The sequence below is a fragment of the Cygnus atratus genome, chromosome 3, assembly GCF_013377495.2.
Source record: "Cygnus atratus isolate AKBS03 ecotype Queensland, Australia chromosome 3, CAtr_DNAZoo_HiC_assembly, whole genome shotgun sequence".
NCBI classification, from domain to species: Eukaryota; Metazoa; Chordata; class Aves; order Anseriformes; family Anatidae; genus Cygnus; species Cygnus atratus.
Genome location: NC_066364.1, coordinates 119,574,987 through 119,589,228, shown reverse-complemented (window position 1 = coordinate 119,589,228; position 14,242 = coordinate 119,574,987). Strand labels below are relative to the sequence as shown.

Sequence of the window (14,242 nt, the reverse complement as noted above, 5' to 3'; positions counted from 1 at the left end):
TCTGACACAAAAAGCACACGCACAGGCACTCAGATAATATTGCACTCCACTTTGCGAGAGAGAAACATTATGCTTTGCAGTGTGTCTGCTGTGAGCAGGCGCTCAGTTTGAACAGCCTGAAATAGGATTTTCTAATTTTGACTGATTGTGACAGAAAATGAACTCCATAACCATGACTAAACTAAATATTCCCTCTAAGAACCGCAGCAATTCTGACTCATTAATGGGTACGGAATAAATAATGGGGAAACACAGCGGAACCCCTACCTTTAACTATACTAATTGACAGCTGCCATGGTAGAGCAATGTTCTTGGTATTTCTACCACAAAAAATAAAACTAAACTAAAATTAAAAAAAACATAGCTACTTGTTTCACTGCTGCTACATTTTTCCAGCCAAACTAGCCGTGCTGCGATGCAGCCATGTGAAGCTTGGCCTCAGGAGCACTCGCCCTAAAAACGCCCCCACACCCACCCATTACCTCAGCATGGGGGGCTCTGGGGCTTGAAAAAGGGAAAATGAGGAAGAGGAAGAGGGGGACGGTGCTCCCCAGCCTGTCCCTCACTGGGGGTGGGGGTACAGGGGCTGCCCTCCCCTTGCTTTCGCCCCAGCCTAATATTTTCCATGCTGGACCGTGAGCTCATGATGCTAAATCAAAACCGGAGGCAGGCGGGAGCGTCAATAAACCAAGAGGGCTGAGAGAGGAGAGGGGAAAGAATGGGTGGAAGGGGGAAAAGGAGCCTGAGCAAATTAAAACCATCTCGGAGGCAGGGCGGGGGGCAGGGAGGAGCCGCCCCGGGGGGGGGGGCAGGCCTGGGGACGACGAGCCTGGTGCTGGGTCCCGCTCCCTGGTACCAGCTGCCGAGGGCGGCGCAGGGCTCCCAGCGGTGTCGGGCCGGCGCTGCTCCCTTCCCTAGCGGCTGCCGTCGGGCGGCCTCTGAGAGGGGGCGGGAGGGACCCTTGTGTCCGAGAGACTCCCTCCCTGCTCTGCCCCGGGCTGCCCGCAGAATCCTGGCCACTCAGCCCCACTCACTGCAGCCGCTGTCCTTCCTTCCTTTTCTTCCTCTCCTTTCTTCTTCCTCTCTTCTTTGTTCTTCCTTTCTTCTTCTTCTTCTTCTTCTTCTTCCTCTCTTCTTCCTCTTTTCATTTTTCTTTCTTTTCCTTTTTTATTTGTTTTTCTATTTTTTCTATTTTTAATTTTTCTTTTCTTATTCTTGTTCCTTCTTTCCTTGTTCTTTCTTTTTACATTTTCCTTTTTTATTTCCCCCTTTCTCCTCCCTTTTGTTTCTTCTCCCTCTCTTCCCCTTTTTCATTTTCTTTTTATTCTTCTTGTCATTCTTCATTTTCTTTTTCTTGTTTTCGTTCTTTGTTTTATTTCCATCTTTTCATTTTTATTCGTTTTCTTCTTTTTCTTCCTCTTTTCATTCTTCTTTGCTTTCCTCTGTCCTTCCTCTTTTGCTCCCTTTCCCTGCCTGCTGTTTGCCCGCTGGCAGCAGGCTGGGCCGAGAGGACCCTTTCCCGTTCACATAAGGCCCGCAGTCACGTCCCCGAACCCCTAAGGCAGCCGAACTTCTCCTGCTCCTCCTGGCTAGCAGCCGGCGGAGCCACGGGCCGCCCGGCTGTGCGATGCTGCCCCGCGGCAGGTGCCCGGGGAGGGGCATATTTATTTCTTCAACCGCCCAGGGAAAGCCCCCCAGTCCCATCCCTGGCGGGATCCCACCCGCGGCTGCCCAGAGCCCCCCCCCGGCCCGGGGCGGATTTCTCCGCACTTTCCAACAGAGGGAGACAAGAGATTGGCCCGGCCGGGGGGCAGTGGTTGGGCTGGGGCCGGACCGGCTCGGGGAGCCCCAGTGGGTGCGGGCTGCTGCCCCTGCAGCGCTGCCACCCGCCCAGCCACGCCGTCTGGGGCTCGGGGTCGCCGCTGCGCCGGGTTTCCCAGCCAGCAAGGAGCTCGGGAGGGTCCGTGGGGGCAGGAGCGGTGCCTGCTCGGCCGCCCCCGGGCAGGCCTCTGCCTCAGCCCGGCTCGGAGCAGGGCGTGGGCGAGCAGCGGCGGTGAGCCCCGCTGGGGGCTGGAGGCGGCCCGGGGGAAAAGGCTGAGCCGCGAGGGGGGCCGGGACCCCGAGACGCACCGGAAAAATTGTTCCGTCGGAATGACAGGGCAGGGAGAAAGAAAGCTCGCGTTCTCGGCCGCCTTTCGATTGCCTCCTTCCCGCACGCTGCAGGGAGCTGCTCCCGTCCCGCTCGGGCGGCCGAGGAAGGGAAACTCCTGGCCACGGCGCTCCCGGGCCCTGCAGCCGGGGAGGGCTAAGAGGGGGGAAAGCAAACGCGGAGCACCCACCCCTTCGCAATGCTTAACTGCTTTTTAATCGATCCGCTCCACTCTCCCGAAGACGGATTCCCAGCTCTCAGGCGGCACTGCCTGCTGCAGCCTCACCGTGCGCACAGGGGTTTAATCCCCCCTGGGGGGGGCGAGGAGAGGGGGCCCGGGGAGGACTTGTAGCCGTGCCCGTCCCCGAGTGGCCTCCGCACCGCGGGCCGCAGACGCCGTTTGCGCTCCCACGCGAGCCGGGTTCGCCCTCCGGCCGTTTACACGCGGCGGCGGTACCGGCGCAATTAACGCCAGCTGCTCGTTAGGGAAAGGCCCCTTCGGGGGGGGTGGGGTGGGGTGGCAGCGGCTGCCCTGCCCGGGCCGTCGGCGGCGAGGCCGGATCCGGGGCGGCCGGCGGGCCCAGCCCCGCGTCCTGCCGCATCCCGAAGCGCAGGAACGGGGTCGCGGCGGGCGATGCCCGCGGCTGCCTGCGAGGCGATTGCCCCCTTCTCCCTCCAGCCTTTCGGCCGTCTGCATACAAACACTCACGATCTTTCGATCTGTCTTTCCGGGGGGGGACACGCAAAAATCAACCAAACCTCAGCGCTCGGCGCTCGCCCCACCCGCGTTTCACGAGGCTGCTCTCCTGTGTTGGCTGCCGGTGCGAGAGCAGGGCGGATTTCAGTGCGGGCCGAGCAGCGGCAGGCTTCGGGGAACCCCAGACGTGTCCGGCCCGGCCCGGCCTCCCGCTGCCCCGTCGATGCCCCCCCTGCGTGTCCGTGTCCCGCGGCAGCCGTCGGGGCTGCGGGCTAGAGGCGGCGCAGGTGCGCGTCCCGGCCCCGTCCCGCGTGGGAACGGGCGCGGGAGGGGTCCTGGGGGTCCCCGCCGCCTCGGGCGGAGGGTGGGGGGACCCCGCTCCGCCTTCCCTCGGCCCAGTACCGGGCGGGGGGCGCCCCGGGGGGGAGGCGGACCGGGGGGAGGCGCGGGCGGCCCCCGGGCGGGGAGCGGCGGCCGCGCCGGGGCGCTCGCCCCGAGGGGGCGGGCGGATGGAGCCGGCCCCCCCCGGGCCGCGGCCATTTAGGAGCGGGCGGGAGCCAATGGGCGGCCGCGGGGCGCCTCCAGCGTGACGGCCGGGATTGACGTGGTTCCCACGTCAAATTGATCCCAAGTAGCGGCGGGGGCTCCCCGCGAACGGGGAACCGGCTCGGCGCCGCCAGGACAGCCCCGCGGCCGCCGCCCCCCGCCGGCCGCCCCCAGCCGGCCCGGCCGGGCCGCCCCCCTCCGCGGTCCCGCGCCCTCTATGCCGGGCCGGCGGCGGCGGCGGCTGCGGCTGCGGAGCGGCGGGCCGGCGGCGCCCCCTCCCCGGGCGGCGCGGCGCTCCCCCGGTACCAGGCGATGGGTAAGCGCGGGCGACCGCGGGGAGGGCTGGGACCGGGCCGGGCGGCGCCGCGACCCGCCGCGGTTTCGCTTTGCGGGCAGGGGGGCGCGGGGGGGCGGCGGGCGCCGGGACCGACCCCTGCCCGCCGCCGGGACCAGGGCCGGGACCGGGATCGGGACGGGGACAGGGACCGGGACTGCGCGGCCGCGCTGAGCAGAGGCCGGGCTGCGGATCGGCTTCTGTGGGCCGTCGTGGCGGCTGATCCCGGCGTGGGAGAGCGCTCGGCTCTGCCCGACTTCTCGGTCCCCTTCCTTCTCCCTTCTCTCTGCTGTTCTGCTCTTTTCTTGCTTTTAATTTTTTTCTTTCTTTCTTTCTTTCTTTCTTTCTTTCTTTCTTTCTTTCTTTCTTTCTTTCTTTCTTTTCTCTCTTTTCTCTCTTTTCTCTCTTTCTCTCTCTCTCTTTCTCTTTTTTATTTCTTTTTCTTTCTTTCTTTCTTTCTTTCTTTTTCTTTTTATTTCTTTCCTCTCTTTTCTCTCTCTTTCTCTCTCTTTCTCTCTCTTTCTCTCTCTTTCTTCCTTTCTTTCCTTTCTTTCCTTTCCTTCTCTCGCTCCTTCTTTCTCTCGCTCCCCTTTCTCTTTCTCTTTTTGCTTTCCCCTTTGTTTCTCCATTTCTTCCTTCCCCCCTTCTCACTCTTTTTCCCTTTCTTTTTCTATTTTTTTTTCTATTTTTTCTTCGTCTCCTCTCCTCTCCTTTCCCACTGTCCCAGTCTCCTTAGATGTGAGCTGGCCAGACTGCCCAAGGGGCACGGCTTTCGCAGACTCGTTTCTGCGCCCCCTCCGCCCCTTCCCACTGGTGCCCTTACCCCTGCTCCCCTGCCCTGCTCCCGGTGCCCGCCGCCGGTAACGCTGTGTCCTGGCCCGGCGTGGCCCGGCCCCGGCAGAGCACACGTACGGGGAGGTGAACCAGCTGGGCGGCGTGTTCGTCAACGGGCGGCCGCTGCCCAACGCCATCCGGCTTCGGATCGTGGAGCTGGCGCAGCTCGGCATCCGGCCCTGCGACATCAGCCGCCAGCTCCGCGTCTCGCACGGCTGCGTCAGCAAGATCCTGGCCCGCTACAACGAGACGGGCTCCATCCTGCCTGGGGCCATCGGTGGCAGCAAGCCACGGGTCACCACCCCCAACGTGGTCAAGCACATCCGCGACTACAAGCAGGGCGACCCCGGCATCTTCGCCTGGGAGATCCGTGACCGGCTGCTGGCGGACGGCGTCTGCGACAAGTACAATGTGCCCTCGGTCAGCTCCATCAGCAGGATCCTGCGAAACAAGATTGGGAGCCTCTCCCAGCCTGGCCCCTACGATGGCAGCAAGCAGCCACCCCCCCAGCCTGCGCTGCCCTACAACCACATCTACCAGTATCCCTACCCCAGCCCCATGGCCTCGCCGGCCGCCAAGATGGGCAGCCACCCCGGCGCGCCCGTTGCGGCGGCCCATGTCAGCCTGCCCCGCTCCTGGCCGTCAGCTCACTCTGTCACCAACATCCTGGGCATCCGGACCTTCATGGAGCAGACGGGTGGGTACTGCGACAGGCGCGCTGTCGGGCCGCAGCCCTGCCCCGCGCTGCCCTGGGAGCGCTGGGCTCGGCAGGCATCGGCCCTTCCCCACTCGGCGAGCAGTTCTCCCTGGCCCGGGCTTTGGGGGATTTGTTTTATTTTATTTTATTTTATTTTATTTTGTTTCATTTTATTTTTTTGATCTCCGCACCCCGCGCCGGCAGTACGGAGCGGTGGGGCCAGATGCAGCGAGGCTCAGACATCTTGAACTTTTTATGAAAAATGTGGAAAATATTTTCGTAGGATGATAGATTGCCGACCGCAGATTTGGAGCCCTGAATTTCCCCTTGCAAAGAAAAAAAAAACGGAGGGGGTGGGGGTAAAAAGGGGGGGAAAACAAGCCAGGGGAGGGAAAAAAGCAGGGAAAGAGGGGAAAGCAAATGGCTTCTGAGAGCTGGGCAGCACGGCGGATCTCTGCGGGCATCCCCCGAGAAATCTGCCCGTTTTTTTAGAGAAGGAAGAAGGGCGGAGGCGCGTCTTTTCGAATGGATGTCACTGCAGCCCCGAGCCCCGGCCCGGTTTCCCCACCGGCTCCGGGATAGGGTGGGGGGCGAGTCCTTTTATCCTCCCCAAACCCGGGTAAATCAACCGCATGCATTCCCCTCTGCGCAATCATTTATCTTTAAAAATTCCGATGTCACTTTTATAAATCTCCTTCGCCAAGAGAGAGGAGTCGGGCCTCCTAAATTATGGAGAGCAAGAAAGTGCCGGGGCGGCGGGCAGAGCCGGACGGGGGTGCCGCGCCTCGGCTAGCTGGGGGTAGCGCAGCGGGGCCGGCAGCGGGGCCCCTCCGCGGTTGTCCGCGAAGCTCCCCCGGCCGGGGGGCGAGGGCCGAGGCTAACGGCGCCGCGGCTCTGTCCCGCCCAGGGGCGCTGGCCGGCACGGAGGGCTCTACCTACCCCCCCAAAATGGAAGACTGGCCCGGCGTCAACAGGACGGCCTTCCCCCCGGCCCAGCCCGTCAACGGCATCGACAAGGCTGCGGCGGACGGGGACATCAAGTACCCGCAGGTATCGGGCGGGGGGCGGCGGGCGCCGGGGGCGCCGCCGGGACGCCGCCGCCCCGTGCCCGACGCGTGTCTGTGCCCGTCCCCAGCCCGCCCCGGGGCTCTCCTCCGTGGGCAGCTTCCTCCCGGCCTGCGCCTATCCCCCCTCCAACCAGCACGGCGTCTACGGCGGCCCCGGCGGCTACATCCCCCCTGGCCACCCCTGGCAGCCGCAGGGCAGCCCCTTGGGCCACCACGGCCCCGGCGTGGCCGTGCACGGCGGCGACCTGGCCAGCGCGATGGCGTTCAAGCAGCCCGGCAGGGAAGGTGAGCGGGGGCCGGGGGGCACGGGGGGCCGGGAGCGGAAAGGGGCGGCGGGGGGGGGGAGAGCCCCCCGGCCGGGTGTTCGATGGCCCCAAATCGCGGCAGAGCATCCCGGGGGGTGGGGGACGGGAAACCATTTTTTCCTCGCCGTGTGCCACCGCCCGCGCTGGGAACGGCCGAGGAAGCGGCGCGACCCAGGGCGAGCCCTCGCCTTTCCATCCCCGTACCCCGCAGACTTTGAGGGCCCGCACCGCCATGCGGGCAGAGCTGCAGCCGCTCGGCCCAGCAGCGAGGTCCCCCGCAGCCCCCCGGAGCGCCGTGCCGAGGGCAGCCTTGCTGCTCCCCTGCCAGCCCGGGGAGAGGGCAGCAGTTATCAGCGTGATAAATAAATCTTCCCCACTCCCCGCCGCAGGCAGCACTCAGATAAAGTCTGTATGCGGAGCACGCGTTTGCTCTGAACGCCTTTACCAGCGGCTGCTAATTGGGACACTGCTTTTATCTCCTGTTAATTATTTCGGTTCGGTTATCGAAGCTTTATTTCCTCGATAGGTGGTTTCGTTTAAGAAATCCCAACTCATCTGTTCTGGATATAAAATCCCCGTCAATATCTTTCTCCTTTTTCGTGGTATTGGACTTTCTAATATTTTTCACATTTGCAATTCATTTCCCACTTATTAGTTCATTTCTTTATTCTATTTTTTTATACGACCTTTTACCGTTTCTATCTAACTACGGGAACCTGCTGTGACTTGTATCAGTCGTCTCAGGGATGAATAATTGCGAGTATCAACGGCTGAAAATGGACAATCGTAAACCTATTTTTTTGTTTAAAAAAAAGGAAACAAAGTGAGAAAGGGATGGAGTGAGTAGAGAAAAAAAAGGAAAGGAAAAAGAGAAAGAAAAGGAGAGCAAGAAAGAAGAAAGCGAAAGAAAGAAGGGGAAAGAAAGGAAAGAAGAAAAATAAAGCGAAAGAAAGTGAAAGAAAGCGAAAGGAAGAGAGAGAAAGAAAAAAAATGTAGAAAGAACGAGAGAGAAAGAAAAAAAAATGAAAGAAAAAGGAAACAAATGATGGAGGAAAGATGCCCTGTGCATATTTAGTCCGTTTTTTGCAGTACTTTTCTCACTTTTTAAGTGACTCGGAGGCTGAATTTTCTGACTTGGCGATCCTCAAGCTGTCCCAGTCCCAGCCCGCGGACTTTAATTTAATTTAATTTAATTTAATTTTTATACATTTTTTCCCCTTGCCTTTGGATCGAATTTCTGGTTCGGCTCTGTTGGACCCGGGGCCAGGCAAAGCTGGGTTACCTGGGCAGTGGCCCGAGGGTGCCTGGGGGCCGGGGAGGTCCAGGGGGATCTGGGGCTGTCCAGGAGGGTCCGGGGGGCTTTGTGCCAGCAGTGGCCGCGCTCCGCTCAGGGAGGCAGCCCCATGCCGCCCGCTTCTGCTGGCCCAGAGCGGGGGGAACAGGCAGGCAGGGAAGGGAGCAAAGGAAAGAACAGAGAAGGGAGAAAGGGGAGGTCGGCCAGGATATTTCACCCTCTGGCTCAGACCTGTTCTGATTTCACTGCCGTTGCTCTCCCGCAAGATCCCCTTGGAGGAAAAAAGAGGTTTACGATTGTCTGTTTTCAGCCCCTGCCCCGTGCCCACGCCCGCAGCAGCCCCGGGCCTTTTCGCACCCCCTGCCTGCCCCGATGGCGCGTACAGGGGCGGTGCGGCGGTCCTGGGGCCGTGCCGAGCTCACAAGGAGTTTAAGCCCAGCCGGCACTGATGGCGGGCCCATCCCCTCTCCCCTTCCCCTCCTTTCCCCTCCAATTTCTCCCTGCCGCTCTCTGCCGCTCCCTGTGCAGCACAGGACCTGTCTCTGCATCCAAGACAGGGCTCAAACCTGACATCCGGACCCTTGCCCTGCCTGCAGCAGCACCCCGCTATATGACTGTTTGTTAATGCACGCCGAAAAACATGCAGAAAAAGAGCCTGTGCCCCCAAATGCTCCCCCTGCCCCTCAAAGATCTGGAGCCCCAGAAAAAGGCAGTGCGGGGACAGCTCTCTCCCTGGTCTGGTGACAACAAGGCGTGACTCCACCCCCATGGCAAATCAGGGAAACCTCTGCAGGTGGGCAGGGAGGTGAGCAGCCCGGGGACAGGGCAGGACTCGGTGCCTTTCTCCAGCAGGCTGTGGAAGCACAAGAGCCGGGTCCAGGTCAGCTCCCAGGCAGAAAGCAGGGGGTGTCTGTCCCCACTGCGGTCCCTGTTGCTTGGGAGATGCGTCTCCCCTTCCCTCCCTGTTTCCCTGGGAAAGTTGGAGGCTGGTAATCCACTGCTCTGCTGTTGTCTTTCTTTTCCCCTCTATTCTTCTTGCAGCCACAGACAGAAAACCTGCCAGCCCTGCGGGCAAATCTCCAGACCCTCTGAACACTATCCACGGACTCTCGATCCCAGCCTCCTCTTCCTAGAGCCGTGGAGCAGCAGTCAAGGGATGGTCACCCTCGGATCAAGCGCCTACAAACTGTAACTGAACTGTAACAGTTTGAGGTGCCACCGAACTGTTCCTGAAGTGCCACTGCCTCCAGCAGGTGCCTGCGGAGACAAGGAGGCCGGTGTGAGGCTGGAGAGAGGTTACAGCCTCCCATGGCAAATCGCCACTCCAGGGAACACGGTCGGGACACTCATGCTACCCAGAGGGACACGTTACCTCCATCGGATCAGAAAGGGGTGACAGAAGAGGCTCAGCCTTCCATCTTTATTTTGCCTTTTTTTTTTTTTTTTTTTTTTCCCCTCCTCGCTCTCAGTTTTTTCTCTCTCTCCTCCCTGCTGTCCCTGAAGACTGTCGGACGCGGAGCAGCAGGGGCCTCCATCCCCAGCCTCTGCTCGGCGCATCCTGGGCTCTGTCCCCGCCTCGGGAGCGCGTCTCCTCCGGGGAGGAACCTGCGGCCGGCCATACAGTGTGCCGAAGCACTCTCCTTGCAAGCCTTCTGCCCCAGAGTGTAAATGTACAAATAAGCCACAACTTTTATGATATATTTTTATAATAACAAACCTTAATAAAAAGTGACTACCATGCGCTGCCGGCATCCTTCCCCAGTGTGGAGCCAAATGTGAGGCAGCATGAATTGCAGGTGCATTGCAGCCCAGGGCAGCCCTGTGGCAGGGGTCTATGCCCCCACTGGATGCAGAGCGGTGCTTTGGGGCTGCCCCCTTGCAGCCCACACACCAGGGTCCGTGCCTCCCCTCCTGTCTATCTGGCTCGGGTGCAACCAGAATGGGCTCTGCTGGGCTTTTGAATTCCCTGGCTCTACCAGCCGCTGCCATTGGCTTTGGTCCCTGCATTGTCTGGAGAAGGGGAAGGTCCTCCAGTGGGGCAGGGAGGAAATATCCTGGCAGCAGAATACACGCCTGGCTTTCTGCAGAGAGCGTGTCTTTGTGGGAGGGAGGCAGAATTATGCCAAATTCGACATCCCACCCCGGGAAATTATTTTGCCTTCAACCTTAGGGTGGCAAAATTCAGTTTTGCCTCTGTCGCTAAGAAGCCTCCAGCCAGAGCTGGTCTTTGCAACTGACTACAAAGCACGGGAGGGAAAGGAGGGAATTGTAAGCAGGCGAGAGTGCTGTCCCAGGGCCAGGCCTGCCTCCTGCACTGCCACAGGGTACATTTTAAAGGACGCGAGGATGGAAGAGTCACCTGGGAGAGATGCTGACAGCTCTCACTAAGTCTAGGCTTGTCCACATAAGGCTACATTAGAGCATGGGTGAGACCAGCCCTAGAAAATAGGAGTGACAAAAACACCCTTAAAGTGCAAATGCACACACGGGGCCTCTCTGTCTCCCGATTGCTGCAGGAGATGCGCAGTCCCTCACAGGGAAGAGAGGAAAACCTGAGCAGAAATTAGGATGGCCGAGCACTGTCCCTGTAGGGACTCTGCTGGTCTGGGAGGCCAAAGGAGCCCTTTGCACCCCCAGCCCTTAAACCTTGCCACGTAGGGCCTGAAGAAGCTCAGCCATCCTCTAGGATGTGGGAACCTGGTTGCCCCCAGGGTGTCCCCGCGGTGTCCCTGGCTCACCCTGCCCCTGAGCAGGATGAACAGGGTGCTTCTGGCCAAGCTCAGCCCTGGGCTCAAGCTCTCTGCGGGACAGACCTGCTGGCATCCCCTGGGAGCAGCTCGGTGCCCCATTCCTCATTTAGGCCAGCCCCCCCACCTCACCACAGCCCCTGGTGGCCCCATGGCAGAGTCACATCCCCAGAGGGGACAGACTGAGTGCCTTGTGTCCCCATCCCTCTGGCTGCTGAGAAGTCTTCTGCTGGGCAGCCGGCGCATTGGACTGGCATCCTGTTGGGATGGGTGTGAGCAGCCAGTGCTCTCAGGAAGCCTCCTGAAGCCCCCGGCAACACTTCGTGCCCACCCCAGCCCCGATCCCCATCACCCCAGACAGCTGCCTGCCCTGCAGGCCCCACTGCAGTGGCCGCACACTTCAGGCTGGATTTGCCACCAGAGGGAGACCCTATTGTTCTGCAGACACGTGAAAGGAGCCTGCTGCAAGCTGCAAGGAAGGGTTCGCTTTCCCAGCTGGGGAACAGAGTGACGCGCAGGGGATGTGCCCAGTCACACCAAACCTGCCTTGCCACAGGTATCGGGAGAAGGTGTCACAAAGAGCTGCAGCACAAAGCCACGGGATGATGCCTGCAGCCAGGCACAGAGCAGAGCCAGGGAGCAGAGCAAAGCATGCCGCGCAGTGGCAGAGTGGCTTTCATTGTCTGGCTCCTGCCTTCTGTTTTGTGCTTGTCTCTTTGACTGTCGGTAGCCTTTATTAAAGAATCAATTCTAACAATCATGACTATGGAAGGGACTTCTCATTAAAAAAAAAAAAAAAGTTTGCCTGGGCATTGTTTCAGCCTTTGCGTTTAACTCAGGCCTCTGAAAGCTTGTAGCTGTCTGAACTTTTCCTGTGCTTTGCTGGGTGAGAGAGGAACCTTGACACCGGGACCAGGCACCTGCCCCCAGGCACCCCAAGCCTGCTCCCTGCTGCCCTTGTCCAGTGCCATTCGTGGTGCAGATGGAGCAGCCAAAGAGCAAAACCTGGTGGGCTGTCCCCGCAGTGATCCACCATCGCGTGCTGGGGCAGGTCAAGGACACCGTGGCTTGGTGTTCCCTGCAGGGCGGGGTCAAGGAGAAACCTTGCTGGGTGGGAGAACCCCCATGGCAGCAGCGTGTCCCCCAGAAGCAAGCCTCATTGCGCCCCACGCTGCCTTGCCACGAGGCTCTGCCTTGCTGGGTCTGCAGGTGGTGACACCTGACTCAGACGAGAGGGGGCATGGGACTGAGCGGGGCTTTTGGAGCCACAAAAAGCCTGTTTTCTAGAGCAAAACAGGCACCCCAGCTCACAGGCCAGCAGCAGGACACAAGTGCTGATGGCCCCAGCAGCAGCAGGTGCTACGGAACTGCCGGCACTCCCAGTAAGAAATGCAGACATTTCCAGCTGGAAATGTAATGGGCAGCATGTCACCGTGGGGAAATTTGCCACAGCAAGTGCCTTCCTAAGGCTGACAGCAGCAGAGAAAGAAGTAGTGTGAAGTGGGAGGAAAATGAGCTGGAGTAGATCACGGAGTTCTGAGAAAAAAAAAGGAAAAATAGATTGTTTTGCCTATGATGGTAATGTCAATGATAACAATTACTGTCACTCTGAATATTTATTCATCACGACAGCCTCGGGTTGGAAGTCCTGGGAGTTTGGGGTTCTGTCCCTGGTCTGCACAGAGGAGCTGGTGGAAGGAACACCACTGTCACCCAGCCCCAGCCTCTCCTCCTCGTGCCCAGGGGGAGGCCAGGCTGATTCAAGCAGCCGCTGTGAGACAGGACCTGCAGGGGTGGTGGGAAGGAGGCTGGGGTGGGGATCTGAGGGGCGCGGGGACTGGAGCTGCTGAGAGGCGGACAGCTCGCACCTTTGAACCTCCCCAGGGTTATTGCTGGTGCAGAATTCCCTTCCCTTCTGCAAAAGGACAAAGAGCTACAGAAGTTGCGATAATGTCTGCAGAACGATGCTGTTCTGCTTTTTGATGCTTTTTGCTGGCCTTGGGGCCAGCAGCCATGTGGAGCACCCCCGGCAAATTCAGTGCTTACCCTGTGCAGTTCAGCACCCCATCGCAGAGAAATGCTGAGAGCAAAAGCCCCCGACAAATTGCAAAGTAAAATTGGCAGCAAAAACACCTCCCAAGCAGGGCTACATCAGTGCTGCTTTGATTCTTGGCTACCCGGGCTCGCAGCAAATTCCTCTCTGCAGTGGGCAGGCTGACACAATCGAGAGAAAATTGGACTTGATCGGAGCGGAACTTTCTGAATTTATTGGAACAAAGCGAGAGGGTGGAAACAATCCGTTTTGACACTTTTTCACTGACAATTTTGTCAAAATCGATACCATCCCTCAGAACATGTCAATTTTGATGAAATGGCATTTTCTGATGGAAAAAATTAGGTTGAAACTGTTTCCATCAGCTCTACCTGACCCATATATCTTTAGCACCGTTTCTTTTGAAAGTGTGGTGCAGCATGGAGAACGTTACAGACCTTGTTCTAAGACCTGCACTTTGTTACTGGAGACTCACTGGTGGACCACATATTTATTTTCTTTTTAGCATGTTAAGAATCATAAAGATTTAAAAACATCACTCTGGCTGGAAACAAGCCGTGCTGTGGGAGTGGGGCTTGCAGATGTTTGGCACGAGTACAGACCGCAGCTGCTCTCGCAAGGTCTGCCCGCATTGCCCGGTGCTTTCAGCCGCCAGCTGCAGTGGTGCGAGCGCTGCGCACGCACCCGCCTGCACAATGCCACCGTGCTGCTCGCCGTGTGGCCACGTGCTCCCAAGGGCTGGTGTTTTCCAGGCTCTGACCTTGCTCTCAGCACCATGGCTCTGCTAAGGCACTGTCCCCTGGATTTTAGGGTGCTGCAGGCATGGCCCTGTTGGTAACTCATTCTGCAGGGCCACAAACACCTGCTTGAGCGGTGTCACTGGAGATTAGGCTGGCCAAAGACCTGGCCCTCACGTGGGGTCAGTTTTCAGTAAATGTTAGTTATGTTTGAAAACAGCCTATATACAATTTTCAAACTGTGACTGGTTCAAATGTTTGAGGTCTTTGTAACTAGATCCTCGTCCTCCTGCATGAGCTTTTGCAGGAGGACGCACAAGAATACGTGCCCTGCTCTCCCTGGCTTTCAGCAGAAGTCACAAACCAAACCATCATTTGCAAATTTATAAGCTTTCCCACAATTGCATAAGTCGTTTTTGAAAATGGGACATTGATTCCCAAATTGCTCAGGCACTTCATAGCATTTCCTCCTAAATAGCCTTTTGGGCACTCAGCCCGTCGGGGGCTGGACGGAGCCCAAGGCAGCGTTTTGCATGCCAGCACTTTTTCGGCAGTGCTGACCCACAGCAGGAGCCAAAGGGACAGGGACCTGCCCCATAGCCCTGCCCCACAGCCTTTCCCCATAGCCCTTCTGTGCTGCTCACTGCTGACTGGAGCTCTCATGCTGTGGCTGCAGGAGAGGCTGAGCTCAGATCCTTGTTTCGGAGCCTGAGATGCCCAATAATGGCCCAAAACCAAATGAGTCCTCCAGAAGAGCCCTGGACCAAAGGCATGAAAGGCAT

At 58.9% G+C, this 14,242-nt stretch overlaps 1 protein-coding gene across 1 annotated transcript; it reads left to right on the top strand.

Moving 5' to 3' along the window:
• The first annotated feature begins 3,636 nt into the window (after positions 1–3,636).
• Positions 3,637–9,642, top strand: PAX1 (paired box 1). The gene is made up of 5 exons (XM_035565499.2): positions 3,637–3,708; positions 4,628–5,257; positions 6,165–6,307; positions 6,393–6,609; positions 8,965–9,642. Exons 1-5 carry the CDS (start codon positions 3,705–3,707, stop codon positions 9,054–9,056), a joined length of 1,086 nt encoding a protein of 361 aa, XP_035421392.1. The 5' UTR covers positions 3,637–3,704; the 3' UTR covers positions 9,057–9,642.
• The last annotated feature ends 4,600 nt before the right edge of the window (positions 9,643–14,242 follow it).